The 17328-nt window shown below is 72.8% G+C and overlaps 1 protein-coding gene and 1 long non-coding RNA gene across 4 annotated transcripts; one reads left to right on the top strand and one right to left on the bottom strand.

Moving 5' to 3' along the window:
• The first annotated feature begins 1678 nt into the window (after positions 1-1678).
• Positions 1679-16511, top strand: PCGF1 (polycomb group ring finger 1). 3 transcript variants are annotated; one of them, XM_050946101.1, is made up of 9 exons: positions 1679-1823; positions 5910-6015; positions 7227-7379; positions 11205-11276; positions 12342-12447; positions 13651-13684; positions 14318-14401; positions 15329-15409; positions 16341-16511. In XM_050946101.1, the coding sequence occupies exons 1-9, from the start codon at positions 1728-1730 to the stop codon at positions 16386-16388; spliced, it is 780 nt and encodes a 259-aa protein (XP_050802058.1). In that variant the 5' UTR covers positions 1679-1727; the 3' UTR covers positions 16389-16511. The 3 variants fall into 3 exon arrangements, with proteins under 3 accessions (XP_050802058.1, XP_050802059.1, XP_050802057.1); XM_050946102.1 differs by having other exon boundaries at positions 14315-14401; positions 15335-15409; XM_050946100.1 differs by having other exon boundaries at positions 14315-14401.
• LOC127047650 (uncharacterized) lies at positions 11929-12370 on the bottom strand. Its single transcript, XR_007773435.1, has 4 exons — positions 12277-12370; positions 12139-12229; positions 12047-12091; positions 11929-11999 (listed from the first exon to the last, which is right to left on the bottom strand). It is a non-coding gene; the product is annotated as an uncharacterized LOC127047650 (long non-coding RNA).
• Positions 16512-17328: the final 817 nt, after the last annotated feature.

The following is a 17328-nucleotide window of genomic DNA, read 5'->3' as shown; positions in this document are numbered from 1 at the left end:
CCCATTATACAACTGAGGAAACTGAGGCACCAAGCGAGGGACTTGCCCAAGGTCAGTCAGGGCCAGAGGCCTGGCTCCCAGCCCCCTGTTCTAACCCACTGGATCCCTCCCACCCAGAGCTGAGGTCAGTCACAGCCAGAGGCCTGGCTCCCAGCCCCCTCCCAGCTCTGACTGGCACAGACTGTATCTCACACACAGTCACTGTTTCAGTCTCACACCAAGCCCCAGGCCCCCCCCCCATGTTTCCCTTCCCCACTGCCCCTCCAGATGGGCCAACAGGTGTCATCTAGCTGGGGGGAGGGGCACAGACCCAGACGTATCCTCACTGCCCCTGGAAGGGGGGGCATGGGGACCATCCCCGAGTTTGGCTCGTGCTGGCCCGTGGGCAGGAATGCGCCCAGCAGATGCAGGCCCCTGCGGCTGGTCAGATGCTGCCGGGGGAGGCAGGGGCAGCACAGCAGAGGCCCTTCCCTCTCTCACCGGAGTAAGCACCGGGGTCAGGGCAGGCCCCTCCGACCTGCCTGGCCCCCAAGGGCCGCCAAGGAAGAGCTCCCCACCCCCCACCTGCCAGATTGGGCAGGGCAGCTCAACCCCCACCACACTGACATCCCCAGATGATGAGACCAGCACCCCCACCCTGCATCCTCAGGAACAAACCAAGGCCACCTTGACACAGGAGACCATGCATGGCATGTGGGGGGGGTCCAGGGCCAGGCTGCCAGGGGCTGCGGGTCAGGAGTGAAGGGCACCGCAGAAGAGGGGGGCTGCAGGTCAGGAGTGAGGGGCACCACAGAGTGGGGGGGGGGGCTGCAGGTTAGGAGTGAGGGGCACTGCAGGGCGGGGGGGCTGCGGGTTGGGAGTGAGGGGTACCACAGAGCGGAGGGAAGCCAGGGGCCCAGGGGCTGTGGGTCAGGAGTGAGGGGCACCATGGGGGGGGCTGCGGGTCAGAACTGAGGGGCACCAGCAGAGATGGGGGGGCTGCAGGTTGGGAGTGAGGAGCACTACAGAGCGGGGGGGGGACACTGCAGAGGAGCAGGGGGAGGGGCACCGCTGGAGGGGGGAGCTACAGGTTGGGAGTGAGGAGCACTACAGAGCGGGGGGGGCACTGCAGAGAAGCAGGTGGGAGGGGCACCGCTGGAGGAGGGAGCTGCAGGTTGGGTGTGAGAGGCACTGCAGAGCGGGGGGGGGCGGGCACCGCTGATGGGGGGGGCTGCAGGTTGGGAGTGAGGGGCACTGCAGAGCGGGGAAGGGGCACCGCTGGAGGGGGGAGCTGCAGGTTGGGAGTGAGGAGCACTGCAGAGTGGGGGGGGCACTGCAGAGGAGCAGGTGGGAGGGGGACCCCTGGAGGGGGGAGCTGCAGGTTGGGAGTGAGACGCACTGCAGAGCGGGGGGGTGGGCACCGCAGAGCGGGGGGGGCACTGCAGAGGAGCAGGGGGAGGGGCACCGCTGGAGGGGGGCTGCGGGTCGGGAATGAGAGGCACCGCGGGGGTGGGGGGCGGCAGGAGGGGGCGGTGGAGGCCGGGCCGGTGGGCTGCAGGACACGGCGCTGCCGCCAGGCGGCGCTCGGCCCCGGGGACTACAGCTCCCGGCATGCACCGCGCCAGCCGCTCGGCGCCCCGCCCCGCCCGCTGCGGCCTGGGCGCGCGGGGCAGGCCGGGAACTGTAGTTCCGCCCGTTGCCGGGGGACAGGCCCCGCCCAACCCGGAAGTGGGTGGGGCGGTTCTAAGATGGCGTCGCCTCCTCAGGGGGGCCCGATGGCGATCGCCATGCGGCTGCGGAACCAGCTCCAGGCCGTCTACAAGATGGACCCGCTGCGCAACGAGGTGAGGCGCCGCGGCTCCCCCGCACCGGCCGGCCTGGGGCGCACTGAGCTGCGCGCATGCGCGGGCGGAAGAGGGGCTCCCGCGCCTGAGTGGGCGAGGGAACGGGCCGCGCATGCGCACCGGTGACGGCGCGCACGTGCCCTGAAGGCGGTGTCTGGCGGTGCGAGGGCTGTCCGTGCGCATGCGTGAGCCTCGTGTCCCCGCTGTGGGGACTCCGAGTCCGCCTCCTGGGGCCCAGGCCCCGCCCCCAGCCGGGCTGGGGCAGAGTTAAGGTGATGTCATCTGGGGGAGGGACAAGCCGATGTACAGTGGGGGTGGTGGTAGCCCTGTCCCGCACCCCCACTCACCTTCCCAGGGCCCATCCACTCCCTGCCCCCCACAGTCCCCATGGGGTCCCCCTCCTGCCAAGCTGGGGCAGCTCGGTGGGTACCCTGCACAGTTCCCCCTGCGGCTGGGCCCTGCCTCCCCGGGCTGAGCCAGCACATGGGTCAGGAGGAGCTAGGGGTCGAGAGCTGCTCTGCAGGCCGAGGTGGGGAGGGGCGGGGCGTAGGTCTAGGTCTAGGGTTCACAACCCCAGCAGTGCAGGTTCACAGACCGCTGCAGTGGCCCTGCGAGCTGGTCTGACCCCAGCTGGGCCCCCGGCCATGGGGACTGGTGGCCCGGCTCTGCTAGGGGCTGTTGGTGCTGTGCCCGTGCCCAGCCACAGGCAGAGCCTGGCCACCCTCCTGCTGGAGCCCAGCCAGGGGTGCCTGCGTTGCCTGGGCACTGGGCGAGGACATGGTGGGGCCCCCTCGAGCCGGCTCTGCCTACAGGCTGCTCTTCCTGCATGCAGAGGTTCACATGCCTGGAGCCCCACAGCCAAGCCCACCCATGGGCACCTGCCGTGATTCTGGTCCTCGTAACTGCAGAGCCACCTCGTGCCCGGGGCCGGCCCCCTTCTATCCTGGAGCCTGCAACACGCTGTACCTTGGGGGGAGAGCGGCTCCAGCCCCTGCCCCCGCACATGCTGTTGGTGGGGGACGCCCCAGCTCCGGGCCATCCCCTGCTGGGCAGGAGGGCCCTTCCTTTGCCAACCCATGGGGCGGGGTGGCTGCGCAGAGGCATTGGCCTCTCTGGGCCCCTGAGGATGGGAGCTGACAGCCGCCTGACTTCCCTGCCTCTGTCTGGGCTGGGAAGTAGTGGTGGGGTGTGGGATTGAGCAGGCAGGAGACACCCCAGGGTTGAGGGGCACCATAGAACTGTGGGGGGGAGGGGACCCTAGCGCAGGATCGCAGGGGCTGTGGATTGGGAGTGAGGGGCACCAGCAGAGCTGTGGGGGGAGGGGACCCCAGCGTGGGATCGCAGGGGCTGCGGGTCAGGAGTGAGGGGCCCCAGGAGAGCTGTGGGAGGAGGGGATCCTGGCTCGGGATCACAGGGGCTGTGGGTCAGGAGTGAGGGGCCCCAGCAGAGGATCGCAGGAACTGTGGGTTGGGGGTGAGGGGCCCCAGGAGAGCTTGGGGGGAGGAGGCCTCAGCACAGGATCGCAGGGGCTGTGGGTTGAGAGTGAGGGGCCCCAGCGCGGGATCTCAGGGGATGCAGGTCGGGAGTGAGGGGCCCCAGCGCGGGATCGCAGGGGCTGCGGGTCGGGAGTGAGGGGCCCCAGGAGAGCTTGGGGGGAGGGGGCCCCAGCGCAGGATCGCAGGGGCTGCGGGTCGGGAGTGAGGGGCCCCAGCGCGGGATCGCAGAGGCTGCGGGTCGGGAGTGAGGGGCCCTAGGAGAGCTTGGGGGGAGGTGGCTCCAGCGCGGGATCGCAGGGGCTGCGGGTCGGGAGTGAGGGGCCCTAGGAGAGCTTGGGGGGAGGGGGCCCCAGCGCGGGATCGCAGGGGCTGCGGGTCGGGAGTGAGGGGCCCCAGGAGAGCTTGGGGGGAGGGGGCCCCAGTGCAGGATCGCAGGGGCTGCGGGTCGGGAGTGAGGGGCCCCAGCGCGGGATCGCAGAGGCTGTGGGTCGGGAGTGAGGGGCCCTAGGAGAGCTTGGGGGGAGGGGGCCCCAGCGCGGGATCGCAGGGGCTGCGGGTCGGGAGTGAGGGGCCCTAGGAGAGCTTGGGGGGAGGGGGCCCCAGCGTGGGATCGCAGGGGCTGCGGGTCGGGAGTGAGGGGCCCCAGGAGAGCTTGGGGGGAGGGGGCCCCAGCGTGGGATCGCAGGTGCTGCGGGTCGGGAGTGAGGGGCCCCAGCGCGGGATCGCAGAGGCTGTGGGTAGGGAGTGAGGGGCCCTAGGAGAGCTTGCGGGGAGGGGGCCCCAGCGCGGGATCGCAGGGGCTGCGGGTCGGGAGTGAGGGGCCCTAGGAGAGCTTGGTGGGAGGGGGCCCCAGCGCGGGATCGCAGGGGCTGCGGGTCGGGAGTGAGGGGCCCTAGGAGAGCTTGGGGGGAGGGGGCCCCAGCGCGGGATCGCAGGGGCTGCGGGTCGGGAGTGAGGGGCCCCAGCGCAGGATCGCAGGGGCTGCGGGTCGGGAGTGAGGGGCCCTAGGAGAGCTTGGGGGGAGGGGGCCCCAGCGTGGGATCGCAGGGGCTGCGGATCGGGAGTGAGGGGCCCCAGGAGAGCTTGGGGGGAGGGGGCCCCAGCGCAGGATCGCAGGGGCTGCGGGTCGGGAGTGAGGGGCCCCAGCGCGGGGTCGCAGAGGCTGCGGGTCGGGAGTGAGGGGCCCCAGGAGAGCTTGGGGGGAGGGGGCCCCAGTGCAGGATCGCAGGGGCTGCGGGTCGGGAGTGAGGGGCCCCAGCGCGGGATCGCAGAGGCTGTGGGTCGGGAGTGAGGGGCCCTAGGAGAGCTTGGGGGGAGGGGGCCCCAGCGCGGGATCGCAGAGGCTGCGGGTCGGGAGTGAGGGGCCCTAGGAGAGCTTGCGGGGAGGGGGCCCCAGCGCGGGATCGCAGGGGCTGCGAGTCGGGAGTGAGGGGCCCTAGGAGAGCTTAGGGGGAGGGGGCCCCAGCGCGGGATCGCAGGGGCTGCGGGTCGGGAGTGAGGGGCCCCAGCGCGGGATCGCAGGGGCTGCGGGTCGGGAGTGAGGGGCCCCAGGAGAGCTTGGGGGGAGGGGGCCCCAGCGCGGGATCGCAGGGGCTGCGGGTCGGGAGTGAGGGGCCCTAGGAGAGCTTGCGGGGAGGGGGCCCCAGCGCGGGATCGCAGGGGCTGCGGGTCGGGAGTGAGGGGCCCTAGGAGAGCTTAGGGGGAGGGGGCCCCAGCGCGGGATCGCAGGGGCTGCGAGTCGGGAGTGAGGGGCCCTAGGAGAGCTTGCGGGGAGGGGGCCCCAGCGCGGGATCGCAGGGGCTGCGGGTCGGGAGTGAGGGGCCCTAGGAGAGCTTGCGGGGAGGGGGCCCCAGCGCGGGATCGCAGGGGCTGCGGGTCGGGAGTGAGGGGCCCCAGCGCGGGATCGCAGGGGCTGCGGGTCGGGAGTGAGGGGCCCTAGGAGAGCTTGGGGGGAGGGGGCCCCAGCGCGGGATCGCAGGGGCTGCGGGTCGGGAGTGAGGGGCCCCAGCGCGGGATCGCAGGGGCTGCGGGTCGGGAGTGAGGGGCCCTAGGAGAGCTTGCGGGGAGGGGGCCCCAGCGCGGGATCGCAGGGGCTGCGGGTCGGGAGTGAGGGGCCCTAGGAGAGCTTGGGGGGAGGGGGCCCCAGCGCGGGATCGCAGGGGCTGCGGGTCGGGAGTGAGGGGCCCCAGCGCGGGATCGCAGGGGCTGCGGGTCGGGAGTGAGGGGCCCCAGCGCGGGATCGCAGGGGCTGCGGGTCGGGAGTGAGGGGCCCTAGGAGAGCTTGCGGGGAGGGGGCCCCAGCGCGGGATCGCAGGGGCTGCGGGTCGGGAGTGAGGGGCCCTAGGAGAGCTTGCGGGGAGGGGGCCCCAGCGCGGGATCGCAGGGGCTGCGGGTCGGGAGTGAGGGGCCCTAGGAGAGCTTGGGGGGAGGGGGCCCCAGCGCGGGATCGCAGGGGCTGCGGGTCGGGAGTGAGGGGCCCCAGCGCGGGATCGCAGGGGCTGCGGGTCGGGAGTGAGGGGCCCCAGCGCGGGATCGCAGGGGCTGCGGGTCGGGAGTGAGGGGTCCCGCTGACACGTGCCTCGTCTGGCAGGAGGAGGTTAAGGTAAAGATGAAGGAGCTGAACGAGCACATCGTGTGCTGTCTCTGCGCCGGGTACTTCATCGACGCCACCACCATCACGGAGTGTCTGCACACCTGTGAGTGTGGGGCCAGGCTGGCTGGGGGGCAGCAGGGCACCTCCCCCCCGGGCTGGTTCACGGCAGCAGGGGTCGCAAGCTCCTGCAGCTGAGGGTGGGGGGACGGCATCTGTCTGTGGGGCTGGGCCCCCAGTGGCTCCGCTGCTCAAACTGGCCCGGCTTGGCCCTGCCCTTGCTTGCCCAGGGGCTGCATTGTGGAGCCGGGCAAGGGGAGCCGGGCTGCTCCTTCTGCTGGGCCGGTGTCTCCCCCCGGGAGTCAGGAGCCCCCTATTCCTGTGAAGGAGCCGGCCGGCCGGGGTGGGGGGCAGAGGGAGCTGGCCGAGGGGAGACGCAGCGCTATGTAGGGGGAGCGGGGTGGGGGGCTGGTCAGGGCCCTGCCTTGGCCTCCCCCCCCCCCCGCGCTTTCAGGGGTTGCCTGCTGCAGTGAGCCGGGCCAGCAGGTGGCAGCATCACACCGCCCTGTGTGGGGTGGGCATGGCCCTGGGGGGCACCGGCCCTGAGCTGTGGGGAGCGCAGGGCGATGTGGGGGGATCAGTCCCCGCCGGGGCAGGGGCTGCTGGCTGAAGCCGGCTGCGGGGTGGATGGGCCTGGCATGGGGTGCCAGGCCCCCCTCCTGTGCTGTGCTGTGCAGCGCTGCCTGCTGGCTACGGCGGGAGGGGGCTGGGCTGATCCCTGGGGCAAGGCCTGGCCAAGTGCTGCTGCCCCTGGCTCCGGCGGGAGGGGGCCCCTGGCTCCGGCGGGAGGGGGCTGGGCCTGGCTGGGGCCCCTGGCTATGGCGGGAGGGGGCTGAGCTGATCCCTGGGGCAGGGCCTGGGCAGGTGCTGCTGCCCCTGGCTCCGGCGGGAAGGGGCTGGGCCTGGCTGGGGCCCCTGGCTATGGCGGGAGGGGGCTGAGCTGATCCCTGGGGCAGGGCCTGGGCAGGTGCTGCTGCCCCTGGCTCCGGCGGGAAGGGGCTGGGCCTGGCTGGGGCCCCTGGCTATGGCGGGAGGGGGCTGGGCTGATCCCTGGGGCAAGGCCTGGCCAAGTGCTGCTGCCCCTGGCTCCGGCGGGAGGGGGCCCCTGGCTCCGGCGGGAGGGGGCTGGGCCTGGCTGGGGCCCCTGGCTATGGCGGGAGGGGGCTGAGCTGATCCCTGGGGCAGGGCCTGGGCAGGTGCTGCTGCCCCTGGCTCCGGCGGGAGGGGGTCCCCGGCTCTGACGCCCCCGCCCCGCAGTCTGCAAGAGCTGCATCGTGAAGTACCTGCAGAGCAGCAAGTACTGCCCCATGTGCAACACGAAGATCCACGAGACGCAGCCGCTGCTCAATCTCAAGCTGGACCGCGTCATGCAGGACGTCGTCTACAAGCTGGTGCCCGGCCTGCAGGAAAGTGAGTGGGAGGCTCTGCGGGGGAGGGGGGGCAACATGCACCCCACTTGCCGCCCCTGCGTTGGGAGCCATTAGCACAAGGGGCCGGGCCCATGAGTGGGAGACGCCCGTCGATGGCTCCACGCCGCAGCGCCCAGCCCCCTGCCCGGCCAGCGGCTGCTTGGGCAGGGCAGGGCCCGGCTGCCTTCACCCCAGAGCTCACAGCCTGGGCCAGGCCCTCCCGGGGGGGAAGCCAGGGCCCTGTGGGGCAGGTGGCAGAGGCCCCTTGCGTGTGGGGAGGTGGGGGTCCCTGGGAGAGGGAGTGGGGGCCCTGCGGGGGAGCTGGGGACCCCATATGTGAGTGGGGGGCAGGCGGGGGTCCCTGGGAGAGGGAGTGGGGGCCCTGCGGGGGAGCTGGGGACCCCATATGTGAGTGGGGGGGAGGCGGGGGTCCCTGGGAGAGGGAGTGGGGGCCCTGCGGGGGAGCTGGGGACCCCATATGTGAGTGGGGGGGAGGCGGGGGGTCCCTGGGAGAGGGAGTGGGGGCCCTGCGGGGGAGCTGGGGATCCCATATGTGAGTGGAGGGGAGGCGGGGGTCCCTGGGAGAGGGAGTGGGGGCCCCGTGTGGGGGAGAGCCGGGGGGCCTTGGAAGAGGGAGTGGGAGCACTGTGGGGGAGCTGGGGACCCCATGTGGGGGAGAGGCGGGGGGCCTTGGGAGAGGGAGTGGGAGCCCTGCGGGGGAGCTGGGGGCCCCATGTGAGGGGGAGAGGCGGGGGGCCTTGGGAGAGGGAGTGGGAGCCCTGCGGGGGAGCTGGGGACCCCATATGTGAGTGGGGGGGAGGCGGGGGTCTCTGGGAGAGGGAGTGGGGGCCCTGCGGGGGAGCTGGGGACCCCATATGTGAGTGGGGGGGAGGCGGGGGTCCCTGGGAGAGGGAATGGGGGCCCTGCGGGGGAGCTGGGGACCCCATGTGGGGGAGAGGCGGAGGGCCTTGGGAGAGGGAGTGGGGACCCTGTGAGGGAGCTGGGGACCCCGTGTGGGGGAGAGGCGGGGGGCCTTGGGAGAGAGAGTGGGGGCCCTGTGAGGGAGCTGGGGACCCCATATGTGAGTGGGGGGGAGGCGGGGGTCCCTGGGAGAGGGAGTGGGGGCCCTGCGGGTGAGCTGGGGACCCCATGTGTGTGTGGGGGGGAGGGGGGAGTCCCTGGGAGAGGGAGTGGGGGCCCTGCGGGGGAGCTGGGGACCCCATGTGGGGGAGAGGCGGGGGGCCTTGAGAGAGGGAGTGGGGGCCCTGCGAGGGAGCTGGGGACCCCGTGTGGGGGAGAGGCGGGGGTCTTGGGAGAGAGAGTGGGGGCCCTGCAGGGGAGCTGGGGACCCCATATGTGAGTGGGGGGGAGGCAGGGGTCCCTGAGAGAGGGAGTGGGGGCCCTGCGGGGGAGCTGGGGGCCCCATGTGAGGGGGAGAGGCGGGGGGCCTTCGGAGAGGGTGTGGGAGCCCTGCGGGGGAGCTGGGGACCCCATATGTGAGTGGGGGGGAGGCGGGGGTCTCTGGGAGAGGGAGTGGGGGCCCTGCGGGGGAGCTGAGAACCCCATATGTGAGTGGGGGGGGAGGCGGGGGTCCCTGGGAGAGGGAGTGGGGGCCCTGCGGGGGAGCTGGGGACCCCATATGTGAGTGGGGGGGAGGCGGGGGTCCCTGGGAGAGGGAGTGGGGGCCCTGCGGGGGAGCTGGGGATCCCATATGTGAGTGGAGGGGAGGCGGGGGTCCCTGGGAGAGGGAGTGGGGGGCCCCGTGTGGGGGAGAGCCGGGGGGCCTTGGAAGAGGGAGTGGGAGCACTGTGGGGGAGCTGGGGACCCCATGTGGGGGAGAGGCGGGGGGCCTTGGGAGAGGGAGTGGGAGCCCTGCGGGGGAGCTGGGGGCCCCATGTGAGGGGGAGAGGCGGGGGGCCTTGGGAGAGGGAGTGGGAGCCCTGCGGGGGAGCTGGGGACCCCATATGTGAGTGGGGGGGAGGCGGGGGTCTCTGGGAGAGGGAGTGGGGGCCCTGCGGGGGAGCTGGGGACCCCATATGTGAGTGGGGGGGGAGGCGGGGGTCCCTGGGAGAGGGAATGGGGGCCCTGCGGGGGAGCTGGGGACCCCATGTGGGGGAGAGGCGGAGGGCCTTGGGAGAGGGAGTGGGGACCCTGTGAGGGAGCTGGGGACCCCGTGTGGGGGAGAGGCGGGGGGCCTTGGGAGAGAGAGTGGGGGCCCTGTGAGGGAGCTGGGGACCCCATATGTGAGTGGGGGGGAGGCGGGGGTCCCTGGGAGAGGGAGTGGGGGCCCTGCGGGTGAGCTGGGGACCCCATGTGTGTGTGGGGGGGAGGTGGGAGTCCCTGGGAGAGGGAGTGGGGGCCCTGCGGGGGAGCTGGGGACCCCATGTGGGGGAGAGGCGGGGGGCCTTGAGAGAGGGAGTGGGGGCCCTGCGAGGGAGCTGGGGACCCCGTGTGGGGGAGAGGCGGGGGTCTTGGGAGAGAGAGTGGGGGCCCTGCAGGGGAGCTGGGGACCCCATATGTGAGTGGGGGGGAGGCAGGGGTCCCTGAGAGAGGGAGTGGGGGCCCTGCGGGGGAGCTGGGGGGCCCCATGTGAGGGGGAGAGGCGGGGGGCCTTCGGAGAGGGTGTGGGAGCCCTGCGGGGGAGCTGGGGACCCCATATGTGAGTGGGGGGGAGGCGGGGGTCTCTGGGAGAGGGAGTGGGGGCCCTGCGGGGGAGCTGAGAACCCCATATGTGAGTGGGGGGGGAGGCGGGGGTCCCTGGGAGAGGGAGTGGGGGCCCTGCGGGGGAGCTGGGGACCCCATGTGTGTGTGGGGGGGAGGCGGGGGTCCCTGGGAGAGGGAGTGGGGGCCCTGCGAGGGAGCTGGGGACCCCGTGTGGGGGAGAGGCGAGGGGCCTTGGGAGAGAGAGTGAGGGCCCTGCGGGGGAGCTGGGGACCCCATATGTGAGGGGGGGGAGGTGGGGGTCCCTGGGAGAGGGAGTGGGGGCCCTGCGGGGGAGCTGGGGACCCCATGTGTGAGTGGGGGGGAGCTGGGGGCCCTGGGAGAGGGAGTGGGGGCCCTGCGAGGGAGCTGGGGACCCCGTGTGGGGGAGAGGCGGGGGTCTTGGGAGAGAGAGTGGGGGCCCTGCAGGGGAGCTGGGGACCCCATATGTGAGTGGGGGGGAGGCAGGGGTCCCTGAGAGAGGGAGTGGGGGCCCTGCGGGGGAGCTGGGGGCCCCATGTGAGGGGGAGAGGCGGGGGGCCTTCGGAGAGGGTGTGGGAGCCCTGCGGGGGAGCTGGGGACCCCATATGTGAGTGGGGGGGAGGCGGGGGTCTCTGGGAGAGGGAGTGGGGGCCCTGCGGGGGAGCTGAGAACCCCATATGTGAGTGGGGGGGGAGGCGGGGGTCCCTGGGAGAGGGAGTGGGGGCCCTGCGGGGGAGCTGGGGACCCCATGTGTGTGTGGGGGGGAGGCGGGGGTCCCTGGGAGAGGGAGTGGGGGCCCTGCGAGGGAGCTGGGGACCCCGTGTGGGGGAGAGGCGAGGGGCCTTGGGAGAGAGAGTGAGGGCCCTGCGGGGGAGCTGGGGACCCCATATGTGAGGGGGGGGAGGTGGGGGTCCCTGGGAGAGGGAGTGGGGGCCCTGCGGGGGAGCTGGGGACCCCATGTGTGAGTGGGGGGGAGCTGGGGGCCCTGGGAGAGGGAGTGGGAGCGCTGCGGGGGAGCTGGGGGCCCCGTGTGAGGGGGCTGGAGGTGGGGGGCCGCTTGGGGGGTGAGGGAGGCTGGGGGCCGCGTGGGGGGGGGCAGGGGGTGAAGCTGGCCGGGCGCTGAGGGCTGTTCCTCCCCCCACAGGCGAGGAGAAGCGGATCCGCGAGTTCTACCAGTCGCGGGGCCTCGACCGAGTGACTCAGCCCAGCAGTGAGGGTGCGAAGGTCCCAGCCTGTGCCTGGCCGGGGGGGGGCTCTGAGCCCTGTGCTGGGGGGGGACAGGGATCTGGGACGCGGGGGGACAGTGGAGTGGCAGGGGGAGCGGGCTCTGGAGCTGGGGGATGGAGCGATGGGGGAAAGGGCTCTGTGGAGCTGGGGGGTGGGACGGAGTGGCAGGGGAGGGGGCTTTGGGGGCTGGGGATGGGACAGGGTGGCGGGGAAGGGGACTGGGGGGGCGGGATGGGGCAGCAGGGGCAGGGGCTCTGGGGGCTTGCGTGGGCAGGATGGGATGGTGGGGGAGGGGGTTCTGGGGGGCTGAGACACGGAGGCAGGGTAGGGGGCTCTGGGGGCTGGGGGGGCGGGACGGGGTGGTGGGGGAGGGGCTCGGGGACCTCAGGCTGTGGGGCAGGCTGTAGCTGCCTCTCCCTGGGGCGTCCATCCTGCCCCACTCTGAGCTGTGTGCTGGGGGGGGCCGGGTCCGTTGCTTTCCCTGCCCCCCCAGGTGCTGTTTGGGGGGGACCAGGCCTGTCGCTTTCACTGCCCCCTCGGGTGCTGGCTGGGGGGGCCGGACCCGTCGCTCTCACTGCCCCCCCGGGTGCTGGCTACGGGGGCCGGGTCCCTGGCTCTCACTGTGCCCGTGGGTGCTGGTTGGGGGGGCTGGGCCCATGGCTCTCACTGCCCCCCCGGGTGCTGGTTGGGGGTGCCGGGCCCGTGGCTCTCACTGCGCCCGTGGGTGCTGGTTGGGGGGGCTGGGCCCCTGGCTCTCACTGCCCCCCTGGGTGCTGGCTGGGGGGGCTGGGCCCATGGCTCTCACTGCCCCACTGCGTGCTGGGTGGGGGGGCTGGGCCCATGGCTCTCACTGTGCCCGTGGGTGCTGGTTGGGGGGGCTGGGCCCATGGCTCTCACTGCTCCCCCGGGTGCTGGCTCGGGGGGCCGGGCCCCTGGCTCTCACTGCGCCCGTGGGTGCTGGTTGGGGGGGCCGGGCCCCTGGCTCTCACTGCCCCCCTGGGTGCTGGGTAGGGGGGCTGGGCCCATGGCTCTCACTGCCCTGTGTCTCCCGCAGATCCCGTGGTCGACACGATGGGTTTGCCCTACAGCAGCTTCGACCACTCCCGTGCCCACTACTACCGCTACGACGAGCACGTCTCCCTGTGCCTGGAGCGCCAGAGGTCAGTGGGGCGGGGGCAGGGGGGGCTCTCGATGCTGGTCCGCAGCCCTGGCTTCACTCCCCATGCCCCCGGCGCCTGCCCTGAGCCCCGCCACGCAGCCCAGCCGGGCAGCCAGCGCTGGCTTTAACCGCCCCCAGCCGCTTGGGGCACAGAGCGCGGGCGAGGCCTGGCTCCATGGAGGCTGGAGGGGCCTTGGGGAGGCTGAGTGGGGTTTCGGAGTGAGACTTTGGCCAGCGCCTTTCTGGGGAGGGGCCGTCGCACCGAGAGTAACGGCCCGGTCGGGCTCCAGGCTTTACGCGGGATTGGGGAGGCCGAGCAGGCAGCAGCCCTGCGCCCCGTCGTTCGCGCTAGAGCAGTAGGGCGAGGGCACAGCGCCCCCGGCTGGCTACGAGCTCTGCCCATCCCGAAGCCCCAGCTCCGCTCTGCCCGGCCCGTGGAGCCCACCCTGGTGGCACCAAGGTCGGGGAGGGGGAAGTGCTGAGGGTGATCTGGGCACAAGTCCCCGGTGACAGGCACAGAGGCTGCAGGCCATCCGGACCGGCGGGTGAGCGGCTGGCCCTGAGCGCCCAGCGCCACGCTGTGGCCGGAAGGCGAATGCCGCCCTGGGCTATGTAAAGGGGGCTGGCAAGCAGGAGCCCAGGGTGCTTTTCCGGGGTGGCTGCTGCTGGGATCCTGCGTCTGGCTCTGCAGCCCACGAGGGCCCTTGAGAATTTGGAGGGGGCGGAGAAGAGCCCCGGGAACAATGGAAGGGTTCGAACCGGGCCCGGAGTGAGCTGCAGGGAGCCCGGACACTTTAAAGAGAAGGGTCCCAGTCTGGGGGGGGACATGCTAACGGGCCGGGGCTGGACGCTGAGGCTGGCCACGTTCAGACGGGACGTGACGCACACATGCTGGCTGGGGGTCGTGGCTGGTGGGGGCTCGAAGACGCGGCTCCCGTTGCAGGGGGTCTGACCTGTGCTCCCTGGGGCAGACAAGGGGAGCACGGGGGGTTGGCGCCGAGGGGCTCTGGGCTGCGGGGTTGAAGGCTGAGGCTGCATTGAGCTCCCATGGGGAGCTGCTGTTAAGGGGGCCAGGCGGTACCCATGGTGCACCCTCCCTGTGGGCACCAGCTGTGCCAGCGCCCGAGGGCTGGGCTCCCCTCCCGCAGCCGGGCGGGCCAGCAGGCTCAGCTCTCATGGGCCGTCCCCGCTTGTCTCTCCCCAGCTCCAGCAAAGAGAAGAACAAGGCCAGTTTGCAGGTAAGGCCCGGGCAGGGGGTGACCAGGCTGTGCTGCTCGCAGGGTGCAGCTCCCCACCCAGCCAACATGGCGCCATCTGGGGGCACCGGGGGGCTCTGGGGCCGCAGGCTGGTGTTTCCTGGGGTCACTCAACGGTCTGGGGGCAGGTGGGTAGGACCATGGGGGGGGCTCCTCCCAGCTAGTGGCCTCGTTCCCCTGCTGTGCGGCTCCCCCGTGGGGGCTGGGTCCTGGCTTGCTAGCTCGGGGGGCTGGAGGCAGTGGCCAGGCCCCTTGCCAGGGGTGGGGGGAGGGAGCCTGGGTGGCTCCTTCCACTGATGCCTCCTGTGCCCCCCTTCGGCCCCATAGCCCTGGGCTGGGCTCCAGCATGTTCCCCGAGCCCTGCTGGTCCCATGCCAGGGATGCCCCTGCACCTGGCCTAAAGGGGCAGTACCAGCCCAGCGCCCTGCCCAGCAAAGGCTGCACCAGGGTAGGGACAGGGAGGGTGGCCTGGGGGGAGCTCTGGGGGATCAGTGCGGAGTAGCCGTGGGGGGCAGGCTGGGGGTCTCCAAGGGGCGTGTAGGCTGGCGGGTCTGTTTGTCCCAGACCTGGTGCACCCCTGCGCTGCCCCCTCACCCGCGCTCTCCCTTGCAGCAGAAGTACGTGCGCTGCTCGGTGCGGGCCCAGGTGCGCCACCTGCGCAGGGTCCTGTGTCACCGCCTGGGGCTGGCGCTGCAGCACGTGAGTCAGCCGGTCGGACCGGGCACCGCGGGGCTGGGGGGGGTGTCTGGCTGGGCACAGCAGGGCTGGGGGGGCTGCCTGGCTGGGTGCTGGGGGGAGGGCCGCTGGGCTGGGCACCGTGGGGCTGGGGGTGGTCTCGAGCTGGGTGCTGGGGGGGGCTGTCGGGCCGGGCACCGCGGGGCTGGGGGGGGCGGTCTCGGGCCAGGCGCTGGGGGGTGTCTCGGGCCGGGCACCACGGGGCTGCGGGGGGGGTCTCGGGCCGGGCCCTGGGGGCGGCTGTCGGGCCGGGCACCGCGGGGCTGGGTGGGTGTCTGGCTGGGCACAGCGGGGCTGGGGGCGGGGGTCTCGGGCCGGGTGCTGGGGGGGGCTGTCGGGCTGGACACCGCGTGGCTGGGGGTGGTCTCGGGCCAGGTGCGGGGGGGGGGCTGTCGGGCTGGACACCGCGGGGCTGGGGGGGGTCTCGGGCCGGGCACCGCGGGGGGGGCTGTCGGGCTGGACACCGCGTGGCTGGGGGTGGTCTCGGGCCAGGTGCGGGGGGGGCCTGTCGGGCTGGACACTGCGGGGCTGGGGGGGGTCTCGGGCCGGGCACCGCGGGGGGGGCTGTCGGGCTGGACACCGCGGGGCTGGGGGTGGTCTCGGGCCGGGTGCGGGGGGGGGGCTGTCGGGCTGGACACCGCGGGGCTGGGGGGGGTCTCGGGCCGGGCACCGCGGGGGGGGCTGTCGGGCTGGACACCGCGTGGCTGGGGGTGGTCTCGGGCCGGGTGCGGGGGGGGGTGCTGTCGGGCTGGACACCGCGGGGCTGGGGGTGGTCTCGGGCCGGGCACCGCGGGGGGGCTGTCGGGCTGGACACCGCGGGGCTGGGGGTGGTCTCGGGCGGGGGGGGGGCTCTCGGGCCGGGCACTTGGTGATGCAGCGTCCCCGTGGCAGGTGCAGATCCTGTACGGCAGCGAGGTGCTCCCGGATCACATGACCATGAAGCAGCTGTGGCTGTCCCGCTGGTTCGGCAGGGTGGGTGCGGGGCCGCGGGTACCTGGAGCGCAGCCTCCTCCCCGGCACGCAGCCCGTGCCCGTCCGGGCCTGGCGCTGCCCCTTTCTCCCACCCCCGCTGAGCGCCGGGGAGGCGGCTGCTTCCCAGAGCTGGGCACTTCTCCCTCGCTGGGGGGTGCTGGAGGGTCGGGGGGGCTACGCTGGCAGGCAGCGGGGGGGGCGCTGGGGAGTGAGGGGGCTACACTGGCAGGCAGCGGGGGATGGTGGGGGGTCGGGGGGCTATGCTGGCAGGCAGTGGGGGATGGGGTGCAGTGGGGAGTGGGGGGTTGGGGGCTATGCTGGCAGGCAGCGGGGGATGGGGGGTCGGGGGGGCTATGCTGGCAAGCAGCAGGGAATGGGGTGCACTGGGGAGTGGAGGGTTGGGCTCCACTGGAAGGCAAGGGGGTGCACTGGGAGGGTTGGGGGGCTATGCTGTCAGGCAGCAGGGATGGGGTGCCCTGGGGAGTAGGAGGTCGGGGGGCTACACTGGCAGGCAGTGGGGGATGGTGGGGGGTCGGGGGACTATGCTGGCAGGCAGCGGGAGATGGGGTACAGTGGGGGGTTGGGGGGCTATGCTGGCAGGCAGCGGGGGATGGGATGCAGTGGGGGGTTGGGGGGCTATGTTAGCAGGCAGTGGGGGATGGGGTGCAGTGGGGAGTGGGGGGTTGCGGGTTATGCTGGCAGGCAGCGGGGGATGGTGGGGGGTCGGGGGGCTATGCTGGCAGGCAGCGAGGGATGGGGTGCAGTGGGGGGTTGGGGGGCTATGCTGGCAGGCAGTGGGGGATGGGGTTCACTGGGGAGTGGGGGGTTGGGGGGGCTATGCTAGCAGGCAGTGGGGGATGGTGGGGGGTCGGGGGGGCTACAAGGGTCCCACTGCCCCTCCCGCTCTCACAGCCCCTCTCTTGCCTTGCAGCCTGCGCCCCTGCTCCTGCATTACAGCGTGAAGGAGAAGAGGAGGTAGGGGATGAGCAGAGGGCGCTGCCAGGCCCAGTGACCCCCGCACCCTGCAGCTCCCCCCCGACCCCCTAACTTAAACCCTCCTGCCCCAGCCGAGTCTATTTTTTGAATAAAACAGTTGAAAATCCCTGGCCGGTCAGTCGGCCCATGTGTGGCATCGGGAGGAGGGGGGCAGGGGAGCGCCAAGCAGTGCCCACAGGAGGGAACAAACAGCCCCCCCGCGGCAGTACCCAGCCCCCCTTCCCACACAGCCATGCCTGCGCCATGCAGGAGTGCCAGGGTGGGGGGTCCGGGGGGGAGGGAGCCGCATGGAGACCTTTACCCAGCGACAGTTGCTGTGCTGCGCTCACTAGATTAATCACCATCACACCCCCCCCCCCAAGGAGTGAGGGGGAAATCGTGGGCCTGGGGCCGCGGGGCTGCAGATAATGGGCCGTGATAGTCGTGGACCCTGTGGTTCCTGGGGGGGGGGGGCGGGGGGGGAGGGTGCCCAGCCGGCTTCACCACACTCGGCAGGTTCACCATGATTGTGGGCACGGTACCGCACCCGCCGGGGGCGCCCCCGGAATTCCTCTGGCTGGGGGGCAGGCGCAGGGGGATGGGTTGCTCCTGCCCACGGGGTGGGGAAAGGCGGAGGGGGGGCCCCGCTGCTGGGCCCCTGCCCCGAGAGGCATGTTGAGCTGCGCTCAGCCAGCCACCAGGCTGCAAACATGACCCGGGCTGCTGGTGTCTCCTAATCCAACAGCTGCCCTGAGCGTGGCCCTGGCCCTGCGCCCGGCCTTGAGGAGCAGAATGGACTCCTGGCAGCTGGCTTGGCAGCCCTGGCCCCATAGCGGGGGGGCAGGCAGGCAGGCAGGCAGGGAGCCTGGCCCCATCTCCCTCAAGCAGTGACTGGGGATTCCCAGGTACCTGGGCTTTGTTCAGAAGTGTCCTGGGGCCTCCTG

Source organism: Gopherus flavomarginatus, chromosome 3, assembly GCF_025201925.1.
Source record: "Gopherus flavomarginatus isolate rGopFla2 chromosome 3, rGopFla2.mat.asm, whole genome shotgun sequence".
Lineage (NCBI taxonomy): Eukaryota > Metazoa > Chordata > Testudines > Testudinidae > Gopherus > Gopherus flavomarginatus.
Note: the sequence above shows the minus strand (reverse complement) of the source record. Positions and strands in the feature narration are given on the sequence as shown.